Genomic DNA, 15,053 nt, shown 5'->3' on the forward strand with positions numbered 1-15,053 from the left:
TATGTGTGCTGGAATTGACGGGTGACCTATTCAAGGTGTACCCTGCCTATTGCCTGAAAACAGCTGGGAAAGGCTCCAGCACGGCCGCCACGCTAACAGATGGATGGGTGAAGTCCGCAAGATACGTCAGCGATACTTGTCGTTGCGCGTTTACGTCAGTATGGAAAAGTGGAGTCAAATTCATTTGAAAAAGTGCTATCCTATCGTATGTTGGACAGAAAGCACGTTTTCATCACTCCTTGATTTGGTGACATCATCCAAAAAAGGTGTAGGAAAGGTGGCATATGTCATGTTCTGTCTGCTTTAATTATGTTTCAGATCCAGTTGTAGTGAAGGGCGTTTCCCTCCAGCAGGCGCACCTGTTCCGTATTTTCCAATCAAGCTTTGCCAAGTATTAAAGGACTGCTAAGCTTTCTAGTCTCGTGTCGGATTATTGAACTTGCTCGCTGTTGCGCTTCAAGTGTTCCATAGTTGCTCTTGTTTTTCATTGTTTCTAGTTTGTAAGTATTTTTATTTGTTTTCTTACTGCTCTTGATCTTTGGCTTTGCGTGATTGGCTTCTTGATATTTCGTTTGTTTATTCTTGGTGTTCCCTCATGCCTTGCCTTTTGCAAGTGCTTTTGTTTATGCATTGTTTCTCCTGGCTCCTTGAGACCAGTGATTTCTGTTTGTACTTTGTCGGTGTGCTTTTCTGTAATAAATATTTTTGTTATCGCAATTTGCCTGAGCCAGCATTTCTGGAATCCACAAACATTATTCGATTCGGTCCAGAACCTGACGGCATAAAGGTTAGCTGACTGGACTTTACGAAGAGGCCCTTCATCACTCTTTAAATAGGCCGACTAAGTGATTAGAAGTTTGAAGGCACTTTTGTGACCCTGTGGACAACCTGTCCAAGAATACTACATATCACCACAAAATCCTCATTTATACAACTCAAGTATTTAAAGTTGTGATGATTATTTCGACAAATTTTTCAATTTGACCTTTTTATGACTGTCAAGTCAACAGTATTTATAGAGTATTTACATACACAATAAACAGTAAGACGAATCCGTAATAAAGGCGGTAGAAAGCACCAAGCAGTAAAATCAAGAACAAATCTAAGTCATGCTGAGTCGAACGCCAAAGAATACAAGTGAGTTTTGAGGAGGGCTTTAAAGATGGGCAGCGAGGAGGTTTGCCGAATGTTCAGTGGGAGGTCATTCCAGAGAGAGGGACCAGCAACAGAAAAGGCTCGATCCCCTCTGAGCATCAGTTTTGTTCTTGGTACTTCTAACAAAGACTGGTCCACAGACCTGAGGCGCCGGGCAGGTGTGTAGGGGCGGATGAGCTCAGAGAGGTAAGGTGGCGCGAGATTATTCAGAGATTTGAAAACAAAGAGGAGGATGTTGAAAATAACTCTAAAATGAATGGGGAGCCAGTGAAGGGATGCCAGAGTAGGAGTTATATGCTCCCTCTTACGAGTACCAGTCAAGAGGCGAGCAACGGCATTCTGGACCAGCTGAAGGCGCTTAATGGAGGACTGGCTGACTCCGAAGTACAGGGCATTGCAGTAATCGAGCCGGGATGTGACAAAGGCATGAATTACTGTCTCAAAGTGTTCATGTGAGAGGAGAAGTTTTATTTTGGCTAGCTGTCTAAGGTGAAAGAAGCTGGATTTAACAACGGCACCGATTTGCCGATCGAGTTTGAAATCACTGTCCAGTTTAAAGCCCAAGTTTGAGACCGTTGAATTCAGATAAGGAGACAGGGGGCCCAAGTCTACAGAATGGAATGTACAAGGGCCACTGGGACCAAATAATATCACCTCTGTCTTTGTTTTGTTGAATTTCAAGAAATTTTGTGCCATCCAGGTTTTGATTTCTTCCAGACAGGATAGGAGTGGTCTTAATGAGAAGGCGTCTTTCTTGCTCAGTGGGACATAGATCTGGCAGTCATCTGCATAGCAGTGGAAGAGAATACCATGTTTCCTTAAGATGGAACCCAATGGGAGCAGATACAGCGAGAACAGCAGAGGCCCCAGAATTGAGCCCTGTGGAACACCACATGACAGGGGAGCAGTGCGTGACTCAGAGCAGCCAAGGCTGACACAAAAGGTCCTGTCAGCGAGATAGGACCCAAACCACTCAAGAGCACTGCCGCCAATGCCCAACAAGTTCTGCAAACGAGTCAGCAGAATACTGTGATCCACTGTATCAAATGGTGCAGTTAAGTCCGATAAAACCAGACACACGTGGTCTCCAGAGTCATTTGCCAGGAGGATGTCATTAGAAACGCGTAACAGGGCTGACTCCATGCTATGCATTGTCTTGAAACCTGACTGGAAGACCTCCAAGATGTTATGTTCATCCAAGAAAAGTTTCAACTGCATGTGCACCACTTTTTCCAGAATTTTGGAAATGAAAGGCAGTTTGGAAATGGGCCTGTAACTTGACAGCACATCTGGATCAAGACCAGGTTTCTTGATCAAGGGTTGGACCACTGCACGTTTAAACTGTTGGGGAACTACACCAGAAGAAAGGCTGCTGTTGATGATATCCAAGACCGATGCACCAACACTCGGGAGAACCTCCTGAAAGAAGCGTGGGGGAAGAGAGTCGCAAGGGGAGCCAGATGGCTACATCTGGCGAACTACATCCTCCAAAAGCGCCAACGACACAGTATCAAAAGAATTTAGTACAGCTGAACATGGAACATGGACAGAGGGGTCAGATGCGGTATTTGAGACCGGAGTCCTAGCTGTAGAGACCTTATCAATGAAAAACTGAAGGAATCTGTTGCACATCTCGGGTGAAGAATCCTTTGAGGGAGAAACAAAGGTAATTTTCCTCTTTCAAGGGAGGGGCGTGTGATCCCCAACCGTTGCACAATGACAGATGAAATCACTTTTAGGTAGTTCTTACTGACTGTGAATATTCTCACTCATCCATTCACACTGCCTACTGTTTATGTCCTTTGACTTACTCTCCACAGATGAACTCCCAAGTGTGGAATCTATTCAGTGAAAAAGCAGCCAGCTCTGCCAAAAATCTCAACAGCACAGAGCAGCGAAGGATGAGTCCATGACATGGCTTTCAACCAAAGCCCCTAAATTTGTTTGGGCTGCTCAAATGCCCTAAGTGGAGCAGAATTTGATCAGAATGCACCCTCCTACTATTTATAATGGCTAAAATCAATTATAGGGATATTTCATTAGTTTCAGCGTCACAGAACACTATTCGCAAGCAGCGGGGATGTTGTAGCAGGAAGTGACAGCAATGATGAACAGAGAGATTGCAGACAAGACTGAAGATGCCAACATCTCTTCAAATTTTTTTGTTCGGAAAACGGGTATAAACATTAAGGAGAGTACTTGTCACATATTTGAAACATTCGATGTTGAACTGCAATAAGACGTACAATAGACAAGTGAGGATCCCTCATTTTTTTTTTTTTCCTCTTTCTCCTTTCTACATACATTCTTGCTGCTGGAGGCTGTAAATTTCCCCAGTGTGGGACGAATAAAGGATATCTTATCTTATCTTATCATTCTTGTGCAACATTGTGTCTACTGATCATCTGTGCGTTTCTAGTCGAGTGACAAGTGTGTGTGTGTGTGTGTCAGTAAGTTATTAGATGTAGGTTAACATCTAACCTACATCTAACATGATCCCATACACACACCTTCCAAGATCCTGCATTCTGTTGCTCTGCAGGAATAAATAAAATGCAAAGAAGTGGAGGATGAAAGGATGAGACCAAGTCATTAAAAAAGGGGGAGGAGCAAAATCTGGAGTGCATAGAAATTGAAGAGGGAACTGTGTGACTCTTAATAGTGCGTGTGTGTATGTGTGTTTATCCGTCATCTTTGCCCCAGATCAGCAGACAGGACCGTGGGTATTTGAAGGTGGTGATGGTGGTAGGGGAATAAGCAAAGATATGTTTGAAGTCATTCAATTAATGCACACTACACACATGAAGCGCCATCTGTGTACACTCACACACACACTCACACAAACAGAAACAACAACTCATCGCCTAACAGCCTGCCCTCATTAGACAACAGCTCCCCCCCACCCCACCTCGCTCCCTGTTTCCCTCTCTCTCTCTCTCTCTCTCGTACTTTCCCTATAAATAGACAGTGACCTGCCCCTCTCCCCACAGGACGCACACAGACCTGTCAAGGTGTGACCCCTGGTTCACGAAACAACATGCAAATTTAACACATTTATGCGCCTAATATGCAGTTCAAACAAGGCCTTGGGGCAACCGTGAGGGAATGGGACCGCATGTTGCACTAAAAAGAAATATGGCCAGAGTCCCCCAAGCCACGCCAGAAGTGGTGGCTTGCACATGCATGAATACATGCATGCATGTGGGCAACTGTGCAGATTAGATATCAGCAAGCTTTGATGAATTGATATGTTTCTACGTACTCTGAAAATGAACTTTATTTCAAAGAACAATTTATTTCAAAGAACCAGATTCAAAATTATATGTGCATCCCTGGAAACAGGACAGTTATGATTGAGCCCTTTAAGCTCCGCTTATACGAATAAACTGCCAAGAAATTGTATGGCATGGCTAAGAAAAACTAAAAATAAAACAATAGATGTAATAGAACAATTACACTTGTAAAAAGTTTACATACCTTTTTCAAATGCCATTTATTTGTGACAGGAAAAAAATGCGACCAAGATAAATTATTGCAAAACACTTTCATAAATTTGTTTGCCTTATAACCGACATGACTCAATTGAATCCTGTTCAAATAATTTTGAAATTAAAAAATTAAATTAAATTAATTTTAATTTAATGTAATTAAAAATAACGGCCGGCCCGGTAGTCCAGTGGTTAGCACGTCGGCTTCACAGTGCAGAGGTAACGGGTTCAATTCCAGTGCCGGCCTCCCTGTGTAGAGTTTGCTTGTTCTCCCCGGGCCTGCGTGGGTTTTCTCCGGGTACTCCGGTTTCCTCCCACATTCCAAAAACATGCATGGCAGGCTGATTTAACACTCTAAATTGTCCCTAGGTGTGAGTGTGCGTGTGCATGGTTGTTTGTATCTATGTGCCCTGCGATTGGCTGGCAACCGATTCAGGGTGTCCACCGCCTACTGCCCAGAGACAGCTGGGATAGGCTCCAGCACCCCCTGCGACCCAAGTGAGGATAAAGCGGTTCGGAAGATGAATGAATGAATGAATGAATGAATGAATGAATGAATGAATGAATGAATGAATGAATGAATGAATGAATGAATGAAAAATAACAATTTCAGAGAGTGTAGTTGCACGAATGTGTGCACACCCTCTTATAAGTGGGATGTGGCTATGTTCAGCATTGACCAAACATGTTCAAATTTACGGCAAATGGGAGTCAGTGCATAGCTGCCACATAAAGTGCATCAGTTAAACCTTAAATAATGTTCAGTTGTTGTTGTAGGAAGCTTTGACTGAATTTATTTTTTGTTTATTCTGTGTTCTTGCGGAAGTCTGAAACATTTGTGCTAACACTGACTGCTGTTTTGAATTGTTTATAATTTCGCCCATCTGGTCTAAAATCCCGATTCCAACTGAGAAAAAGAGTCCCCATTGACACAAGTCAAATATGTACTGAAATGTGTGCCAATGTATCAATGTCTTTCTTTTTTGCTTATTTGCAATTTGTCCAGCATAAAGTGAAGATCGCTGATGTGCCGCTAAGCTTTGCTGAGCCAGTTCCATGGGTCAGACAGCCAGTTCTCACATCCCCACGACTGTGACTCTTGTACGGCTAAATGAAATGCGGCCATGACTCACACTACCAACCTCAGTTGTGCTTACGAACCAAAATGTGCACTGTAACAAAAGTCTCTTGGAGGGCATTACGATGAAACAGAGCTTTGCCACAGACAATGAAGGACCTATGCTCACGGGGGGCATAAAACTTTTGCATTTGGCTTCCTCGCCTATCCTTGCGCCTTCTTCGCTCTCTTCTAGGCATTGCATCAGCCGAGCCCGTTGTGACCACACTTAATTGAATGTGATGCTATAAAGCAGCTTTTTTATACTGGCTATTCTGTTTACGCTGATAAGAAATGGATACCAGATAGACTGGTCAACACATTTATCGAGTCGCAGCCACAAAATGGCACAACTTGAATTATGCTATTATTTGATAGAGCTTGCTTAGGTTTAGTTTCAAAAAGCAATGCCCATATTTTATGATAGCATCATTAATCTTTGCATCTTGAAGATGGATCCTTTTGCAGCTAGAGATAAAATGAGGAAGGACAGATGCATTTTTATTCAATCAACGTGCTTCATCCCCGCTGAGTGTTCTGCACCGCTTGCTAACAAACAACTGTGCATGGAGTATTAGTGAATATTATTAGCCAGGAATATGTTTTTACATGCCATGATCCTGATTTAGTTTAGTGCTTACACCAAGCCATGACATAGGCTCCTCAGTGCAGTTGCAAGGCGGTGTCATTACATTCTAATGTTTTTCTGCAACAATAAACGCAAAATTGATTGCCAATTCCTCCTTGATTTTAACCAAGTCAAAGAACTAACACTCGCCAAAGTTTTTAGTCCTGTAGTCCAAAAACTTTCCTCCTGAGATTCTGGGGAAGATAGCAATCGATGATGGTAGTGTTTACTTAACATCCAATCGTATATTTCCATGTTACTTGCGGATTGCTATATGATGTGATTTGACTTTTTACTCTCCAGGGCGAATAGAAACACCATTCATACACATGGACAATGCAAACTCCTAAGCGAAAGACTGCAGCTGAGATTGAACACAGAACTGTGAACGAGATCATGCTGTGTGAACAAGCATTACAGTGCTTGTTGGCATTTGGCTCTGCAATAACATTCCTCATATTAGAGGGAATTGTAATATTTATCAAATGTGAGTCATAAAGGTGCAAAAAGATCAATCTTGTTGCTGTGCCTTGATCCAGCAAGACTCCTTTGTGGCCTTTTCACACGCTCTACTCTCCCTCGCTCTGTCGCCTCGCCCCCACACTTTCTGTCCATTCCTTTGGGGATGCTTTGTCCTTTGGCTCCATCTCCACACACTTCTATCTGACAAACAGCACTAAAATCCATAACATGGGAACCACCAAGCTCAGTCTAACCGACCCAGTGCTGTCTGGGTGACTGATGTCACCAGTGCTGTCTGGGTGACTGATGTCACCGTCTTCCTTCAGCACAAACACATTAAATCATTCTCAACAGGTGTGATGAGCTGCTTTGTGGTGTTGCTCCGTTTGTAAGCGAACGTGCTTTTTGAGCGTGTGTGTGTGTGTGTGTGTGTTGTGATGGCTAATGCATGAGGGTATATGCTGCACAATTGCTTTGATGTGGAGGCAGCTGAGCTCTGGTGGGCCAGATGTTTACAACACACAGGGAGAGTAATGATGGTATATTGGAAGGGGAGTTGTTAAGGAGAGTAGAAAACAAACAACCGTCCATCCATCCATCCATTTTCGATAACACACTAGAAGCCGGAGACTGTCACAGCTGACTTCTGTTGGGGTCACGGTACTCCCTGAACGGATCAGCAGTCAATCACATGACTGACACACACTCATTGAGCAATTCAGGTACATTTAATTACAGTCATTTATTAAAAACGTTACCATAGAGACAACAACTTCACTTTGCATGCAATTGCAGTATATCCTGTTTCCACTCATTCCTGATGTCAGTGTTTATGGAAACCATGTATGTTACTTTTAGAAGTATTCATTCATCGATAAATGCTTCAATTTTTCGGACTCAAAACAAAAGCGTTCACAATAATGTTCATTCATTCATTCATCTTACTAACCGCTTTATCTTCACTAGGGTCGCGGGGGGTGCTGGAGCCTATCCCAGCTGTCTCCGGGCAGTAGGCGGGGGACACCCTGAATCGGTTGCCAGCCAATCGCAGGGCACACATAGACGAACAACCATCCACGCTCACACTCACACCTAGGGACAATTTAGAGTGTTCAATCAGCCTGCCATGCATATTTTTGGAATGTGGGAGGAAACTGGAGCACCCGGAGAAAACCCACGCAGGCCCGGGGAGAACATGCAAACTCCACACAGGGAGGCCGGAGCTGGAATTGAACCCGGTACCTCTGCACTGTGAAGCCGACGTGCTAACCACTGGACTACCGGGCCGCCCTTCACAATAATCTAATTTTGATATTAGGTGAAAAAAAGTACCAGTCCAAAAATCAACTCAAAAATCATGAAATGAACAAGTTGAGTTCATAGTTCAAAATTGAGTTCCCAAACTGAAACAGGTGAGTGTTTGTATTGGGTATAAAAGGAGCATAGCTCGAAGGCTCCGTTATTAACAAGCAAGGATGAATGGAGGTTCACCACCTTGTGAACAACGATGTAATCAAATAGTCCAACTGTTTAGGAACAATGGTTCTCAATTTCAAGATATTTAGGAATTTCATCATCTCCAGTCCACAATGTCATCAAAACCATTCAGAGAATCCTGAAAATATCTTCGCGCAATTGGCAAGGCCGAAAATCAACATTGAATGACTATGATGTTTGATCACTCAGGTGGCACTGCTTTAAAAAAGGACTTATATGATATGAGCATACAGGGGATCGAGATCACTTCAGTTTGTCGCTAGATCTAAAACGCAAGTAAAAACCTTCTGTTGGCCCAAGCTCATCTGAGATGGACTGATGCAAAGTGGAAAAGGGTTCTGTGGTCTGATGAGTCCACATTTCAAATTGCTTTTGGAAAACATGGACATTGCATCCTCTGGGCCAACAGTAGCAGTGGCAGACCTTTTCGATGGGGTTCCATATGTTAGTATTTTATTATTGACATTGGAACCAAAACTTCAATCAGATGGCTGAACAAGTAAGCAAAAGGGAAAAGACGCCTCCCAAAATACCAATATGTGTTCTAAAAATGTGTTTTTTTCTTGTTTTCCAAAAGTATTGAAAAATAAGTGTGAATGGTTGTTTGGATGTGTGTGAACCGTGATTGGCTGGTAACCAGTTTAGGGTGTACCCGGCCTAATGCCCAAAGATGGTTGGGATAGGCAAACACCCGCAACCCTCGTGAGGATAAGCGGCTCGGATACGGATGGATGGAAGGCTGGACTTAGCCAATTATGCTACGTGGCTGCCGATATATATTTTTTCAACTGAGTGACATATGATCAGTCACGTTAATGAGGGAAACAGTTATTGAATTATTTTTACCTGGCCTCATTGTTACAAGTTATATCACAAAAACTTTACATCTGAATAGGTGTGAGTCAACTTTTGAAATTAATTATAAACAACCAACCCGTCAAACATTTTTTCTGATTATTATAATTTTTATTATTTTGCTTTTTAAACTCTACCATGGCAGCATGGCAGCAGGCCGCTTGCATTTGTATGTCGCCTCTACTTCGTGTGTGTGTGCGTGTGTGTGCGTGTGTGTGCGTGTGTGAGTGTGTGTACGTGTGTGTGCGCGCGCGTGTGTGTGCGTGTGTGTGTGAGTGCGTGTATGCGTGTGTGCGCGCGTGTGTGCGTGAGTGTGTGTACGTGTGTGCGCGCGCGCGTGTGTGTGTGTGTGACTGGTCGTCTGCATCTTGAATGTTCATGATGCTTTCAATGCCATTTATAAACAAATGTAATATATTGGATGTTAAAAGGGAATTGAAGTGTTTTAATTAAAACACGAGGTGACACATTCAGAAAGGGACATGCCCACACAGCTCCTCCCCTTAACTATGCCCCTGTGAGAAGCTCTCTTTCTGCGAGGCAACTATTCATCCACGATGCTGCTTGGGGGGGTCGGGCATTCTATATTATCAGCAAGTTCAGAGATCCAGCACCGCCCATGCACATGCGTAAGCGTGCCGTACAATTGTACACCCACACACGCACACACACACAATCGACCAGGAAGTGCATGCACATCTCAGTCTAATGGTCTACGTGCAAAAACTGCAAGCCCCCCTCCCCTTCTGAGCACGACCTACGCACGGAATACCGGGGCATGCCCGGGCGACGCGTCCAGCTGTCAGCTCCGCTTCTTCCGGCAGAGAGACCTTGTGACTGTCTTACCAGTGGGTCGACCAAACATCGTCGCATGTGACAGAGATGCTGCGCCTGTGTCTGCGTGAAACATGTCAGGCTAGTAGTGGTGACTACATACGCACGACAAGCCCCCTTCCTATAGTCAGCCACGCGTACTCTCTTCAGCACATTAAATATTCCATAATCCAATGATGCATTAACAACACAGCATTAGTGCGGCACGAATCGTCGAGATGACGAGTCGTCATCTTGGCGACGGCCGGGCGGGCGACGGACTCCCTCATCTGCAGCCCAGCATATCCTCACTCCATTTTGTCTCTCGTTTGACCGTCAGGCAAACATGAGGTGAAGCCAAGAAGGAGGCTGGAGGAGCGGCAACAAAAGCAACCATCGCTCTCGGACGCGCAAGCCTCGGCGAGAAGACGACCGTGCGTGGATTTAAAGGGCCGCGGTGGGGAAGTCAATCTTAAAGACGAAAAACCGCAAGGATGCCGCACACTCGGTCTGGAAAAGTTTTTACTGTATCCTAGCGTTTATAAGCAATCGATCACCTATCCGTGTCTAAAAATAAAACTAGACCGCAAATGTAGGCCAGCCTTTGGTGGGGGAAGCAGACGTGCACACGCATACATATAACGTGCACAGTAAAAACTCAGCATATGATAGGCAGAATTGTTGTAAAACGCTTCCACGTAGCAGCATCCTTTCCTCCCTCCCTGTTCGCGTCGCCGCAACATCATCTCCCGTGACCACATTCACGCCGCATAGCAAAACACGCGCAGAGACGCTCTTTACCTTTATGTCTGCCTTTCGCTGTCATCGTCACACTGCTCGGCGTTTCATTGGAACAAGACGCTCATCTCCGACACTCGCCGGCTTGTGTCTCCCTCTATCACTCCGTGGGTGACTCTGGAGGGTATTATTCAGTGACAGCGAACCACCGCTAGGAGTAGTGCGCGTACACGGAGCCGCTACATTGCAAACCACCACCCCCGCCCCCTCCTCCTCCTTTGGAAAATGGGGTATTGCCTCGCCGAGGAACGAATTCTAATTCTAATAATCGAGGGGAAGACCCTGATTGTGTCGTATGGCGCTGGATTACCCCCCCCCCCCCGCCCCACCCCGATTCCAACCTCCCCACCCACCACTTCTATTCTCCCGCCCTCATCGAAAAGGTTGAGACGCAGCCACATGCACGGTGACTTTATTGAGTGAAATTAGGTGTTTCGATAACACGCAGGGATACGGTGGAGGATTAGGGCCAATGGATTAAAAAAATAAGGTTGGCAAGATTCTCACTTCAATCTCTGAATTCTGACTTTAAATTGAGAATTCTGAGATTAAGAGAAAGAGAGGGCGAGGAACCAGTGATGGATGATCACAGCTGAATCAGTGTGCTCATCATGTTCAGTCGCCGTCAATGGCCGTGCATCGTTCGCCATGCCTACATTTAATCAGCCGGTCCGCGGGAGTTGCGTTGCAGACGGACATCCAGGGAGTCGGAACGAGGGCGACTGTGTGTAGGGGGGGGGGGGGGGTGAGGGGTGGAGGGGGGTTCTGATCTTCTGTCACACAACGTGGTGTTGTCGGGTCCTCCTGTTGCAGGTGTCGACGATATGCGAGGGTACAGGTTGCGGCACTGGCATCATTTGGCGGGTTCTCTGTTTTTTTTCTCGGTCGGGGAAAACCAGCTGTTGGTCCTCAGGTTTTTGGGACTGGGAGGACGGATAGCTCGCGGCATTTGAGGCGGCATGCTTAAATCTCGGACTTGTTTTGGTGAAGATGCTGGGTTTTGTAGGAAAGGGGGGAGAGATATGGGGGTAGACTGCAGCAGATTCTCACCAAGAAGAAACTCGGGCTCTACCTCTCAATGACCCCCTGCGAAGCAACGACGTACAACCGGTCGACAACACCCCAGAATGGCGAGAGAAGGAATTCCCTCGCATATTCAGTCTCACGCGGGACGACGTGCATAGGCACAAATACGCACCCGGACTATTACTGCCATCCTGTGGAGGATTGCACTTACAGTACAGGGCTCGCCATTCACGCATAGCTCGGATGACTGTACTGGTCTGACAATTTTGTCACGTGGTCTTCAGGTGTGCCAAAAGTCCTCACAATGAACTCTTAAGTAAGACACAAATACGGTACAATGTCATAAAATAGTTACTGTTGTTATGTCGTTTTCTATCCTACAACTACAGAGCTCACAATTGAACCACTTGGTACAAATAAGTACCGGTAGTCTACTTTGTATGGTTAAAAATGATACATTATTGGTCCAAACTATCAAATGGGTGTAAAGGGGACATATCTGCACCTTTTTGTTCAAATGTAGGGGTACAAACCAGTGGGGCCCAGTGATTGGCTGGTCAAATGGGCCGAATCAATCCTGGCAAACATAGGTGGATCGCACATTTAGGACTACTGTAGTTTGAGGGATTTCCCCACCGTTTAAATATTTGTTTGAATCTTAAGACACAGTGGGTTTTTAAAGCAGGCTCCCATACTTTTAGCCCAGAAAGCAGATTAAAATTAATGTTTAATAAATCAATCATCTGATTAACGGCCCGGTAGTCCAGTGGTTAGCATGTCGACTTCACAGTGCAGAGGTACCGGGTTCAATTCCAACTCCGGCCTCCCTGTGTGGAGTTTGCATGTTCTCCCCGGGCCTGCGTGGGTTTTCTCCGGGTACTCCGGTTTCCTCACATGTTCCAAAAACATGCACGGCAGGCTCATTGAACACTCTAAATTGTCCCTAGGTGTGAGTGTGAGTGCGAATGGTCGTTCGTTTCTGTGTGCCCTGCGATTGGCTGGCAACCGATTCGGGGTGTCCCCCGTATAATGCCCGAAGACAGCTGGGATAGGCTCCAGCACCCCCCGCGACCCTAGTGAGGATCAAGCGGCTCGGAAGATGAATGAATGAATGAATGAATCATCTGATTAAATTCCATTTTTCTAAATCCTACTTAAAATGGCAGGTTCATTATAGGTTTATAATTAGTAAGAACTCATGTTGAAATCCAAGGATTGACAGTGCAATAGGTTTGACATTCTAGCCTCTATTTTACTATTAAATGGGCTGCAAATTCTTTACACATTGCATTCGACGACATATTGATTTGGTTGTTAAAAACAGGATTAATCAAATGATCAATTGTGGAAAAATATACCGGTAGTTGTCGGGTTATTCCGGTTCTCACCAATACGTTTTGAGAAATGAGCTTGTCTCGATTGATTCATCGCCTTATTAGATATAATCAGCTGTTTGCAGAAAATTTGGAGAAGTTCAAAGTGAATCTGATTTTGCTCCATCAACTCTCAGCCATTCTACAGTTTCTCTTCAATTATGTAAACGGAAACACAACCTAGGTAGTGATTTTAAACAAGGTGACAAACAAGTGTGTAAAATTGACATTAAGAAAGTATGTTGAAAAAACTGTAAACCAAGAATGGCGCTATGTGAACTATAATTATACTGAGTAGACAGAAGAGATGTGTGATGTCAGGTAATACAGAGTGGCTTTGGGTATCTTAATTTAACTACTTGCATGAGACTTTATTTGAGTTTCATATTGAGTAAGTTATTACAATATTCCACAACATCAACAGAAGAGCAATGGTCTACAGTAAAACAGATCGTAGGGAACTTTACTTCAATAAATGTGATGACACCCTTGAACTACAAGTGTACAGTGATGATTAGGCAGTTGACATTCGTGACAGACAAAGCATAACAAATTACTGTATTAGCCTTAAGAAAACATTCCTAATGTTTCATGGAAGACTAAGAAACAAGCTACCATTGGGTTGCTCACATGTGAAGCAGAGTTTATGGCTCTGTCTGTACATAGTACAGTTGTTAGGCCATATTGGCAAATTTATATCAATCCTGTATGTGCAACCTAGAGCGGCCCGGTGGTCGACCGGTTAGCATGTCGGCCTCACAGTGCAGAGGTGCAACGGTTTGATACCGGCTGTGTTATTCGTGTGTGGAGTTCACATGTTCTCCCCGTGCCTACGTGGGTTTTCTCTCGGTACTCCAGTTTCTTCCCACCTTCCAAAAACATGCGGGGCAGGTTCATGGAACACCCTAACATTTCCCTAGGTATATAAGAGAGAGCACAGATGGTTCTTTGTCTATGTGTGCTCTGCGATTGGCTGGCAACCAGTTCAGGGTGTCCCCCGCCTACTTCCCAAAGACATTTGGAATAGGCTCCAGCACGCCACCGAGACCCTTGTGAGCTTAAACGGATCAGAAAATTGATTCCATTAGACTGCCGTGCATGATTTTGGAATGTGGGAGGAATCCAAAGTTCAAACTCGAACCCTGCACCTCTGCACTGTGAGGCGGATGTGCTTACCAGTCACTCACCATGCCGTGAAAGTGAAATGCAAATATTGCCCAATTTCTATGGATATAGACACTGTTGATAGACAGACAGACAGACAGACAGACAGACAGACAGACAGACAGACAGACAGACAGACAGACAGACAGACAGACAGACAGAAGTGTCTGTTTCTTAAGTACAATGTAAGTACTTTTGCTTCTGTTGTAATGGCGTTGCTTCATGTATACTGTACTAAAGTCTCACTTCAAAAGGTCTGCATTGTTCAACATCTCAGGTCAAGTCTTCTATTCTTTTCAAAGGCATGCATTTATAGATCCTTGTAAATATTGAAATTTAGAGTGATACACAATTACTTTACACGATGATGAATTGAATTAGGATCCTAATTTAGGATGTTAACAATAAACCTCAGCTAATTCACTGGTCGTGTATTGGTACATGTCGCTTGCTCACTTTCTTTCCGATGATGCTGGTTTTGATTCCCGGCAAGCAGGTACGGCAATACACCGGAAATCTGTGTCGCACCGGTAGAGCCCATCCAGCAATGATATTACATTTTAAATGTGTTTTTTATCAATTCAATAACGTTTAAAGACAATAAACTTAGCATGTAGCTATTCTGTTCTAATCGCTGCTTTCGAGTTTGTGCTGCACTTGTACGTGTGTTTGCTTGG

General features: G+C 44.4%; 1 protein-coding gene across 2 annotated transcripts in view; it reads right to left on the reverse strand.

Annotated features, from left to right (window-relative positions):
- Positions 1–11,046, reverse strand: part of LOC127604483 (protein phosphatase 3 catalytic subunit alpha-like) — a 39,967-nt gene extending 28,921 nt beyond the window's left edge. Inside the window, exon 1 of one of the 2 annotated variants that reach the window (XM_052071580.1) lies at positions 10,817–11,046. In XM_052071580.1, the coding sequence (XP_051927540.1) occupies positions 10,817–10,841 (25 nt within the window). In that variant the 5' untranslated portion in view covers positions 10,842–11,046. The remainder of the gene's footprint in view (positions 1–10,816) is intronic. The other variant, XM_052071573.1, reaches the window with a different exon arrangement.
- Between the last annotated feature and the right edge of the window lie 4,007 nt (positions 11,047–15,053).

The sequence above is a fragment of the Hippocampus zosterae genome, chromosome 1 (genome assembly GCF_025434085.1).
Source record: "Hippocampus zosterae strain Florida chromosome 1, ASM2543408v3, whole genome shotgun sequence".
Lineage (NCBI taxonomy): Eukaryota > Metazoa > Chordata > Actinopteri > Syngnathiformes > Syngnathidae > Hippocampus > Hippocampus zosterae.